Genomic DNA, 12,467 nt, shown 5'->3' with positions numbered 1-12,467 from the left:
TATCTTTCCTACCAAAGTAAAAGCCTCCTTAAGGGGAAGGGAAGCCCTTACTGGTATCTTCCCAGCTGAAGATACTTCCTTACTGTTTTCTTCCCTTGTATATGTTACATTCACAACAGAATCTTACACATAATGTTGAGGGTCATTCATGTTTACTGCTGTTTTGAAAGGAAAACATATTTTATCACAACTTATTCAACCAATGAGTCTCAAGTGTCAAAAAGAAAAGCTGTTAGCTAGGTGTGGCACACACCTTTAATCCCAGCTCTTGGGAGGCAGAGACAGGCAGATCTCTGTGAATTCAAGGCCAACCTGCTCTACATAGCAAGTTCCATGCCAGCTGGGGCTACAGGGAGACCTTGTCTCAAAAAGACAAAAACAACAACAAAAAAAAACACACACATACAGAAAAAAGAAAGTCCATGTTGAACCAGGACTAACCAACTTTAAATTCTATAATTTAACTCTGCAATATGATTTCACAAGTATTCTAACAAAGGGTTTCTGCTAACAGAAATGGGAGAAAAAGGGTTTCTTCTTAGGAGAAAGTAGCAAAAACACTAGGAGAGTAGAGAGCACTTAATTTTTTTTGTGTTTTTGTGTGTGTGTGTGTGTGTGTGTGTGTGGTTTTTTTTTTTTTTTAAGTAGCTCTGGCTAGCTTTGAATGCAAACACTATGTAGACTAGACTGTCCTCAAACTCAAAGAGATCTGCCTCCTAAGTGCTGGCATGTACTACTATGCCTGGTCACTTAATATTTATCTTGAAAAAGTTCTGTTCTCTCAAAAACTTAACACATCAATGTTTGATCCACCTCCCCAAAGCCTAAAGTTACCAATACTAAATTTTAGTTTGGAAATTATGTCAAGGTTTTTGAGCACCTGAGGCCACAGAAGATAAAGGAACCAAGTACTTGGGTTCAGAAATCCCTGCTAGAAACTTGGAAGGTTAGGTATCTAAATGACTTCTAAGAATCTGTAACCGTTACGGTGATCCTCCTGCCTTAGCCTCCCAAGTGCTGGGATTATAGGCTTGAGCCACCATGCCTGGCTTTAGTTTTTGCTGTTCTTTTTAGCCTTGTTATATAGTCCTAGCTGAAACTGTGTAGACCAGGCTAGCCTCAAACTTGCCTCTGCTTCCTAAGTGCTAGGATTAAGTCTGTCTCACCAGACTCACCTTTTTGTTTCCTGAAACAGAGTCTCACTATATAGCTCAGGATGGTCTAGAACTTGCAGTCCTCATTCCAGGCATCCCCCAAGTATTGTGTGCCACTATGCTAGGCATTGGTCATTTGTTTTTTAATCAGAGGTAGTTTTCCAAAATACTTATTTGAGAAATCACGTTAGGTTGCCTAAATCCAAGGGAAACTTAAAAATGCATATTCCTGGGGCTGGAGAGATGGCTCAGCAGTTAAGAGAACTGGCTGCTCTTGCAGAGGACCTGGGTTCAGTTCCCAGCAGCCACACAGCAGCTAACAACCATCCTTAACTCCAGTTCCAGGGGATCAGATGCCTTCTGGCCTCCACAGGTATTATATGACACAGGTGCACTTACATATTCGAAGTGCAGGCAAAACACTGATGACATAAAATTTATGGGTGGCACACACCTTTAATCCCAGCATTTGGGAGGCAAAGGCAGGTGGATCTCTGTGAGTTCAAGGCCAACTTGGTCTATATAGTGAGTTCCAAGTCAGCCTGAGGCTACAGGGAGAACACCTGTCACAAAAAGACCCCCCACACACAAAAAAAAAATTTATGGAGGATGTAGCTAAGTAGGCAGAGTGCTTGCTTGACCAGAACCACATATACCAGGCATGGTGGTGTACATGTATAATCTCAGCATTTGGAAGGTTAAGGCAGGGTGATCAGAAATTCAAGTGTACCCTCAGCTACATAGCAAATTCAGGGCCAGCCTGGGATACATGACACTCTATTTTTTTTTTTTTTCAATCCATATGCCTAGGTTCTGCATGTACAGAACCATAATGAGCTTGAAGTAAGATCCTGAAACTCAACATTTTTTCATAAAAACCACAGGATACTGTTGTAGGTGAGCTAGGGCTCATCTGTCATAAACCTCTCAGCACGTGATCTTTTTCTTTCCTCAGACCTTTCAACACCATCAATACACACTCATCTAGCCTCTCACTGCTTTGCTGCCAATCTATCTAGGCTCTGAGAATCAGCCATGTGGACGGCAGGACCGACATCTGGGAAGAATAAAAACATCCTCGGGAGTCAACCTATAAGAACCAGCCCACCTGCATAGCAGGTCTGAAATTTCACTCAAGTTCTTGATCAGTTTCAACAGAAACACACCATCCAGCATGACATAGAATGCCATGACATGACATAGGAAAAAGGAAAAGCCTAAATATACCTATCAAATGTGATTTTCAGCAATAGAAAACCAAGAGAAAGCCCCCTGCTGTCTTTGTGGGCACACTTACCTGTCTTCTACTGTCTTACTGGAAGGGTAAAAAACCTTGAATGAAAATCCACTCCTTGGAAAAGAGCCCTTTGGAGACAAAAAATGCCCATAAGTGATTATTCAACTTGTGTATTTAAAAAATCCCTAGTTTTAGAATTAAATTTCTTAGTCATGACTTGTAAGATGTGACTATAAAATAGATTTAGTATGTTCTTTTTCTTTTTTGGTCTTTTTTGAGACAGAGTCTCCCTATAGCCCCAGTTGGCCTAGAACTCACTATGTATACCAGGTTGGCTTTGCAATCACACTGCCTCTGCCTCCCAAGTACTGGGATCTAAGGCGTGCACTACCACGCCCAGCCTAATACATTATAGAGGTGTTATAAAATATCACAACCAAAAAAATCTTTTAGGTTGATGAGCTTTATGCCATCAGACATGACTAGAAATAGGTTTGGGTGGGACTGGAGAGATGGCTCAGCAGTTAAGAACACTGATTGTTCTTGCAGAAGAGCAGAAGACACGGGGTTTGAATCCCAGCACCCACATGGCAGCTAACAACTGTCTGTAACTCCAGTCCCAGGGGATCCGACAGCCTCTTCTGTCTTCCATGGGCATTGCATGACACGGGTGCACTTACCTACATGCAGGCAATACATGCATACACATAAAATAAAAATAATAAATAAAATTAAAAAAAATAGGTTTGGGTATGCCTCCACTCATAAAAAACAAGCAGGACAGTATAATGCTAAATATATAGAGAAGACACTCAGATATGTTCAGAAAGTCTTCCCTGCCTTTCCCCTTGATGAAGTCTGGTTGGTGGTCCTCTAGTGTGTACCCAGAGCCACTGAGCAGGAAGTACAAATGATTGTCTACTCTGAAACTCAAAGGTACTGGGCAGAGGCTCTGGCTTTTCAGTCTGTGTCCACAGCCCCTAAATCAATGCCTGGCCCAGAGCAAGCACTTGTTAACTGTAAATCAGTAACAAGAAGAGATGAGGGCTGGAGAGATGGCTCAGTGGTTAAGAGCACTAGCTGTTCTTGCAGAAGACCCAGGTTCAAATCCCAGCATCCACATGATGGCTAACAACCATCCATAACTCCTGTTCTAGGGGGGATCCAAAATCCTCTTCTGTCTTCCACAGGCACTGCACAACACGGGTGCACTTACATACATGCGGGCATAACACTCACACGTTTAAAAAAAAAAAAAGCTATATTTTTTTTCTTTTTTTCAAGACAGGGTCTCCCTGTAGCCCCAGCAGGCCTGGAACTTGTTATGTGGATCAAGGTGGCCTTGATTCCACAGAGCTCTGTCTGCCTTAATCCTGAATGCTGGGATTAAAGATGTACACTACCATGCCTAGCTTCAATCACTTCTATAAAAACTGAAGTGACCTAAACGTTCTAGACTGATTTCAAGGTTCTACATAAAAATTAAATAATAATGTTTCACAATGAAATTCGATTTATCAGGCTTGGATTTGGGCACTTGGGCAGTTTCTGCATATTACAATCCTCCTCAAATGACAAGTACTGTTAATAAGGTTAAATAAATGGGATACAGGATCTGAAAGCAATTCCCAGAAAGAAATCTCACAGTATGTTATTTTACTACTTTGTGGTTTTTTGTTTGTTTTTTGAGACAGATTTTCCTGTAGCCCAGCTGGCCTGGTACTCACTATGTAGACCAGGCTGGCCATGAACGCACAGAGATCCGCCTGCCTCTGCCTCCCAAGTGCTGGGCCTAAAGGCGTGCGCCAACACACCCTGCTGTTACTTTACTGCTTTGAAGAGAAAAAAATACCCATTTGGTTTTATATGTTTGGGTATGTTTGTTATTAAATAAATTGCATTACTTTATAGTCACATCACATACTGAAATTTTAAGACTTTTCTATGTATAAAAAATTAATTCAATTTGATTAATCATATATTTTTATTCCAATAACTGTATTCACATATATATTAAACTTCTAGAAACATGCTCTGAATTCTTACAGGGTTGATGCAGAGACATTCAGTGTTGGTTATGGTGAAAGGATCATACTTGTCTGCAATGACCAGCAGATCAGGCACAGGATACACTCTCAAAGCATAGTCGTATGCCCAGTAGACTGGACAGACATAAAGAGGTAGAGGAGTCAGATGTCCCTGAGATAAGATAGTCTTTACAAACTACAACAGAACACAAAATAAAGCAAACCAATTCATTTGTGAAAGTAAAAATAGTAAAACAAGTAATTTAAAGTTAAGTACTGATTACAATGAAAAACAAGGAAATCTTGCCTGGAGTGATGGTGCACACCTTTAGTCCCAGCACTCAGGAGGCAGAGGCAGGCAAATCTCTGTGAGTTTGAGGCCAGCCTGGTCTCCATAGTGAGTTCTGGGCCAGCTGGGGCTACAGGGAGACCCTGTCTCAAAAGAGACAAAAAAAACAAACAAACAAAAAAAAACAAGGAAGTCTTGAATCAAAGAGGCTTTGGTAAACACTGATATAAAATGAAATTAATTATCATGGGGCTGGAGAGATGGCTCAGCAGTTAAGAACACTGACTCTTCTTGCAGAAGACCCGGGTTCAAATCCCAGCACCCATGTGGCAGCTAACAACTGTTCATAACTCCAGTTCCAGGGGATCCAACACCTTCTTCTGTCCTCGGGCATTGCATGACATGGGTGCACTTACTTACATGTAGGCAATACACACATACACATAAAATAAAAATAATAAAATATTTTTTAAAATTAAATTATCATAAATTTAGATTTTAATAAATCAGAGTTTTCATTTAACATCATGTACCATAACAGTGACCCTCTCACTACAACTGTACATCAGCTATACAATAAACTCATTTACTAATTCTATTCATCTAAAAATAATTTCAGCCAAGTGTGATAATCTGTAATCCTAGCACTCAGGAGGCTGAGGCAGTATTGCCACAAAGTCAAGGCCAGCCTAGGCTATAATGTAAGACCTTGTCTCAAAAAAAAAACGAAAAAAAAACACCCCAAATAAAGCTGGGCTGGGCATGGTGGCACATGCCTTTGATCCCAGCACACTAAAGCCAGAGGCAAGAGGATCTCTGGTTCAAGTCCAGCCTGGTCTAAATAGCAAGTTTGGGCCAGCTGGGGCTACAGGGAGACCCTTTCTCAAAAAGTCCCCCCCGAAACAAAAACAAAAACAAATGATGAAAATAATTTTCTAAGCCAGGCAAGGTGGCACATGCCTTTAATTCCAGCATTCAGGAGGCAGAAGAGGGTAGATCTCAGTGAGATCCAGGCCAGACTGGTCTACATAGTGAGTTCCAGGCCAGTTGGGGTTACAGGGAGACCCTGTCTCAAAAACAAAAAAAAAAAATTTCTAGTGCTAAGCATGGAGGTACATGCCTATAGTCCCAGCTACACAGGAGGCTAAGGCAAGAAGACTGCTTGAGCCTATGAGTTTGGGCCAGCCTGGGTAACTTAGCAAGACCTGTCTCTTAAAAAAAAAAAAAAAAAAAAAAATCACAATTATAATTTCGTAGGACTGATGGGGTGGCTTAATGAGTATAGAGCTTGCCACCCCACAATGCAAACCTGACTATATGAATTTGATCCATGGGACCCACATAGAGGTGGAAGGAGAGAACTAACTCCAAAGTTGTCCTCTGACCTGCATATATGTGCTATAGCACACATACACCCCTCCCACATCATACATATATAATAAAATAAAAATAATTACGTAGTATAAGATAAATCAGTGGTCAATCAATCTGTGCTACATAGTAAGACCTTGTCTCAAAAAAGCCAAAACATTTTTTATAAAATAAAGAATAAAAATGTTCTATATGGCCTACTTCCTTACCTTCAAATGGGGTACTTGTAGCCAGGAATTAACAACTATATGTTGGGGAATTATGACTCTGTACAAGATAAACAATGTATATCCTACTGATGTGCAGACACCATATGAAATGTGTAATAAGCATCAGAAATAATGGCATCTTATTAAAATAAATATATTTTGAAGTGCAATTTAAGAGTTTTAGAGGCAAGGCCGGGGGTGGTGGTGTATGCCTTTACTCCTAGCATTCAAGAAGCAGAGGCAGGCAGATCTCTGAGTTCAAGGCCAGCCTGGTCTACATAGTGAGTTCCAGGCCAGCTGGGACTACAGGGAGACCCTGTCTCAAACCCCACCACCACCCAAAAAAAGTTTTAGAGGCAAAATGAGAAGCTTCAAAGAAATTCTCTGCTAATTCTGGGCTCCATTCTCTGTGCATTAGATCTTCATTAGACAGCCAAAAGTGCTGACATATTACCCAAATTCAAATTACTACGAAAGGATATTCAAACTACTTCAAACCACAAGTAAACATCAAAACACAAGGGCGGATTACAAGGCTTAAAATTTTGTATATTGTAATATGTAAGATGGTTTAACAAATACAAACACATAAAACCCCATAAATCTATAGAGTTGGAGAGATGGCTTAGCAATTAAGAAAGCTTACTGCTCTATCATAGGGACCAGACTTCAGATCCCAGTATCCATGTCTAGTAGCTCACAGCCTGTAATGCCAGTTCCAAGGAAACAGATACCCACTTCTGGCCTCCATGGGCATCTGCACACATACATGTGCATACACTCACACAAATACATATACATAATTTTTAAAAATCCATCAAAACAAACAAAAAAGATAGTTTAACAAAGAAGACAATACTTACATGATTAGGAATATCCAAATTGCTACTAGGAAAACGGACACAGTTTCTACACATTTTATTTACTAAGTCTTCACGGAAGATAATAATTTCTTGTGTACAATACTGAATTCTGAAATAAAACAGTAGTTGGATTTAACTTCCTCAGACATAAAAATGAGATAATTTTAAAGGCAAAAAGACTTATAATACAAAGCCACCCCCACTCTGCATCTCAGTGGTCACGACAAAATTTCAGGCAGTCTTATCTATCCTCTATTCAGTTATTTATTGGTCTTTTGCTTGTATGTGCACATGCACAGACACAGAGTGCTAGGGTATGAACCAAGGCCCTTCCGTATGCTGGGCAAGCACCCCACCACTAAGTTATACTCCTTTTACTGAGCCCAACACTATGTGCCCAACACTATTCTAAGGATGAATGAACAGAACAAAAAGAAAAAGTTCATGCAGTTTACATTCTAATAAGGGACAGGGGCAGAAAAAAATGAACAAACATGATGATGCACTGTGTTAGAAGATGATTATTGAAAAAAGAGAAGGATTAAGAGGGATCACACATGGGCTTAGAAGGCTACTGAACAGGATTGGAACAGACAGGGGTCATAAGACAGAATGATCTGGGCACAGGCTTGAAATGGGATAGCAAGAAAGATAACCAGAAGAGGGCCACTGCAGGCAGAAGGAACAGGCATAGCACAGGCCCTAAGACTGGAGCATTCCCAGCACGCTTGAGGAACAGAGGGAGACTGGTGTAGAGGAAGTAATGGGGGAGAGAAGAATTCAGGGGGGTAATGGGCCAGGCCATGCAGGCAGGGCCTGATTACCACTGCAAGGATATGGGTGGTTACTAAATGGCATGAGGAACCCCTTCTGTCAACACAGAAAGAAAACCTGATAGATCTTACTGTATTGAGAACAGACTATTACATTAATCCAGACTAGAGAAGATGGTAGAGGGTCACAGAGGCCAGGACATAGAGAGGTGGCCAAACTGCATGTACTTTGAAGTCCATAGGACTACCTGGAAGACTGCATGTCTTCCAGAAACATTTTATCCTGCCAAGAGAAAGACAAGGTGCCATGAAGTCAGATGGGAAGGCCACAGCTGAGAGGTCGTGGCAGGGAGGGGGGTTAGAGTTCTCCTTTATCTACCATAGATCCAAAGAGAAGTGACCAGCGGACAGTTGGACCGATGAGTATGGAATTCATGAGAAAGGTCTGAGCCAGAGAGAGAAATGTGGAGCTGCCAATACAGAGACAATAAATTCACTACTGGTAAAATATTTGAATATAGTTAAAATATTTTCAAAGCTTTGACAAACCTAAAATTCAAACAAATTTTCTTTTTAGATTTATTCCATAACAAATTTCAGAAATTAATTTGAAGAATGTTTTTTAAATGAAAGGAAAGAAGTTTACCATAAAAATACTATTACCTGCAAGGATTTGTTGTAAAAACTGAAAATGGTACCCTTTGTCTGAATTCGTTAGTGATACTTTCAGCAAGTGGTGGCCTACAAAAATAATGTGTGTGAGACAGAATGTGTTTTTAAACTTTATAGAATTTTCTTGACTGTTGGGAAAAATGTGAATAAGACTTACCTTGGCAAGATGGAACCAAATCCAGGATCCTCTGGACCAGGCACAAACACAAAACGGCTACTACAGCAGAATTCAATATCAGTCATTAAAAACAACAATATGGCAACACTGTCCAGGAGTCCAAAAATAAATCACTGCCTTTAACTGAACCAGGGATTTAACTTTTTTTTTTAGTCTATGTCTTGCTATATGGTCCAGGCTGGCCTCAAATTTGCAATCCTCCTGCCTCAGCCTCCCCAGCGCTGGGATTATAGGCATGTACCACCATGTGCAGCTAAAAAAGTTTAATTTTATGCATTTTAATAAACTACTAAAAATCTCTAGTCTAAAACTGTCTATAAATAATACTGTGAGGACCAAATGTTCTGTATTTGTGCTGTGCAGTTACTGAACTTGCTTAAACTGTAGCTAGTGTAGCTGATGGGCTGAATTTCAAATTTAATTGAACTTCAGTTAATTTAACTTTTACATGTATATGGGGGGATTTGAGTGTGCAATGACACAGCATTTGTGTTGAGGTCAGAGAGGAACTGTGGGAGCTGGTTCTTTCCTTCTACCATGTGATCCCAGGGATCAAACTCAGGTTGTCAGGCTTGGTGGTAACTGCCTCTACCCACCGAGCATCTCACCCACTTTTATTAATTTAACCTTGAGTCGGGCATGGGAGCGCACGCCTTTAATCCCAGCACTCGGGAGGCAGAGACAGCTGGATCTCTGTAAGTCCAAGACCAGCCTGATCTACATAGTGAGTTCCAGGCCAGCTGTGGCTACAGGGAGACCCCGTCTCAAAAAAATAAAAAATAAATTAAAAAAAAATTAAAAAAAAAAAATTTAACCTTAAAGAGGCACATGAGGCTAGTGACCATCATATTGAAGGTGAAGCTCTGGACTAGAAATATAGAAAATATGGTTAAAATTGCCACTCTCCCTTTTAATACATGTTTTACTATAAATCTATAGAATAGTAGAAAATGTATTCTGGCACGTGAACTTTATTTACAGCTCTTTTAATGCTCTCAACTTTTTCTTTCTAGTAGTAATTTCTTTATAATAATTGATATGAACCTTATGATTAACTTTTTAAAACAAATCTCTTGAATGAAGAAACAGCAGTATAGATCATTACCTTTGGTGAATGCTTGGTTTTTAGGGAATCTAAAATTTTAAAAAGATATTAAATTTAAGTTTTATATATATATATATATATTATCTATAAAATTAAGCTGTAATTGACTAAATACCATCCTACATCTTTTGACTAAGATTAAAATATTATGGGTAATTTCTTATCAACTTAGTTTATGTACATTTAGGAACACTCTTATTAAAAAGACCCTCAGTACCTTTCAAAGCTTGAACTTGGTTTTTCCCATATGGTGCAGATGAAAAATTACCACACAGAATAAAGCAGGTTGGAGGTGCTGGTGAATAACCTAGAGAATAAAAGAACATTACTTTTCAAGTCTGGAAATAAAATTTAATTACCCAATTAATTAGTCTTTAAGACAGGGTCTCACTATGTAGTCCTGGCTGTGCTACAATTCATTATGTAGACCAAGCTAGCCTCAAACTCACAGAGCCCCTGCCTCCCAAGTGCTGGCATTAAAAGCAAGGCATCAAAATAGATTAAAACCTTTAACCATGATGGTCTTTGTTTTTTCTTTGTAAGACAAGGTCTTCTTATGTTGTCCAGACTGACCTCTAAGTCATGGGTGCAATAGATCCTCCTGCCTCAGGCTCCCAGGTAGCAAGGACCACAGATGCCATCCACTGTGACGGCACAGCATCTAGTTTTAGGACACCATCCCGCAGAACAGTTCAGAAAACATTACCTGAAAACATTATGTGAAGTTTTTCCAATACTTGTACTTGGTCCAGCCAAACATCAGATACAAACACAAACATGGCATCCTTGTTCTCATCTTCCATTTGTTTCAATTTTGCAGAAGTCTTCACTGATATATGAGAAGGCCCTCCAAAAAAATTAATATTTCCATAGTATGCCCTATGGAATCAGAGCAAAGTTATCATCTGTACTATGCTCTGTTCAGCAAGAAGTAAAAGTATGACAAATGCAGCAACGCATGCAGTAACACAGCATTTCAAGTAATGGAAAACGTCGGCTTCACATTATTAAAAAAAACAAAAACAAACAAACAAACAAACAGGTTATAAAGGAATGCCCAGTATGCACACATGTGAAAAACTGCCCTCATTTTTTTGGTCTTTTTTTTTTTCTTTTTTTTTTGAGACAGGGTCTCCCTGTAGCTCCAGCTGTCCTGGAACTCACTATGTAGACCAGGCTGGCCTTGAACTCACAGAGATCTGCCTGCCTCTGCCTCCCGAGTGCTGGGATTAAAGGTGTGCGCCACCACACCCGGCAAAAACTGCCCTCATTTTAATCAGAACAGCTGTGATTACACACAAGCGCTTCTCGGGAGACCCCTGAACAAGGTCTAGCTGCTGATAGTTTTCATAGAAGGAGGGGTTGGGGCCAGTAAATAGAACCTCAAGGGAGATCCCAGACACCTGCTCCTGTGCTCCCCAATACCCCCAGCTGCATGTACTCCTACACCAGCTGCATGTGGTCTCTCGAGGTGCCAGCGTATACAGGAGGTGTAGTTAACTGAAGGGGGGACTCCATCTATGCAGCAATGGGAACGTCAACACCCATGCTGGGCTGAGGCTTTTCCATAATGCAGCTATTTAGGGGTCACCTACACTAATATAATCCCTCACCTATGATCCTGTAACTAAGCCCAATAAACTTACCAGTTAACCAGCTAGATGTAGTTGAAACTCTTACTTTGGTCTGTCACTGATGCTCTATCGGGGTGAAGAGATGTTTGTTCAAGTCTTCCCAGGAAAAGTTAAAGCAACATTTATAGTGCCAAAAAGAAAGCAGTAGAAATCTCCACCCCTCTCCACTCCCCTACTTGCCCCAGGCCCAAGGTTCTTGCACTAACTACTGGCTCCAGCCTGTCCTTCAGCCATCTCTTACTGAGACTGAAAGAGGGTAGTGCTGCCTTGCTGCATGCCTGGCAACTCAAATCCTTCATTGTTCTGTGCATGACCACTGAGCTACAGCACTGTGGATTTACAGCAGATTTTAGCTAGAATCCACATGTGACAGGGATCTATTATTTATAGAGATATATAAATAACATAAAGTATATGGATATTTAATTAGTTTTTCTACTTTCCTTTTATGCCTTTATTTTTTTACAAGTATGCTTTATACTCATAATCTGAAACATGTGTGTGCTGGGTGAGCACTGAACTGGGGCCTGCTGCATGCTAAGCACATATTCTACCACAGCACAAGATGACTAGAGTAAAAATCTCTTATGGTCAAAGCACATTTCTAATAGGACCTGCACCTTTGGATTCAGCTCTTAGCCCAACTCTTCAGACACACAGTGGCTAGCCTCATACCTATGTGCAGGGTTACAGGGGAATAAAAGAGATACAAGTTCACAAAGCCCTTAGGGCCCAGGGTACAATGCAAGCACTCGGACATGACAGCTGCTACTGCTGTCACTGGCTGAATCTGGCATTTTCCAAGGTATGATGCTACAGTTAATCTTGCTGTTAATAGAGGAATGCAGTAAGTGATATAACTGTATGATGACTTGAATTAAGCAATACCCAAACAAACATCAAAGCATCAGAGAAATACCCATTGAGATAAATTTTGAAGTTAAAGAGAACTTTA

The 12,467-nt window shown here is 40.3% G+C and overlaps 1 protein-coding gene across 1 annotated transcript in view; it reads right to left on the bottom strand.

Annotated features, from left to right (window-relative positions):
- The window catches only part of Pole2 (DNA polymerase epsilon 2, accessory subunit), a 45,201-nt gene that overhangs the window by 3,394 nt on the left and 29,340 nt on the right, over window positions 1–12,467 (bottom strand). The window contains 8 exon segments of the mRNA XM_008829864.3: window positions 2,452–2,519; window positions 4,438–4,614; window positions 7,151–7,259; window positions 8,587–8,664; window positions 8,753–8,812; window positions 9,879–9,907; window positions 10,070–10,185; window positions 10,585–10,757. Coding sequence (XP_008828086.1) covers window positions 2,452–2,519; window positions 4,438–4,614; window positions 7,151–7,259; window positions 8,587–8,664; window positions 8,753–8,812; window positions 9,879–9,907; window positions 10,070–10,185; window positions 10,585–10,757 — 810 coding nt within the window.

This window comes from Nannospalax galili, unplaced genomic scaffold, assembly GCF_000622305.1.
Source record: "Nannospalax galili isolate Female #2095 unplaced genomic scaffold, S.galili_v1.0 scaffold253, whole genome shotgun sequence".
In the NCBI taxonomy this organism is placed as follows: domain Eukaryota; kingdom Metazoa; phylum Chordata; class Mammalia; order Rodentia; family Spalacidae; genus Nannospalax; species Nannospalax galili.
Note: the sequence above shows the minus strand (reverse complement) of the source record. Positions and strands in the feature narration are given on the sequence as shown.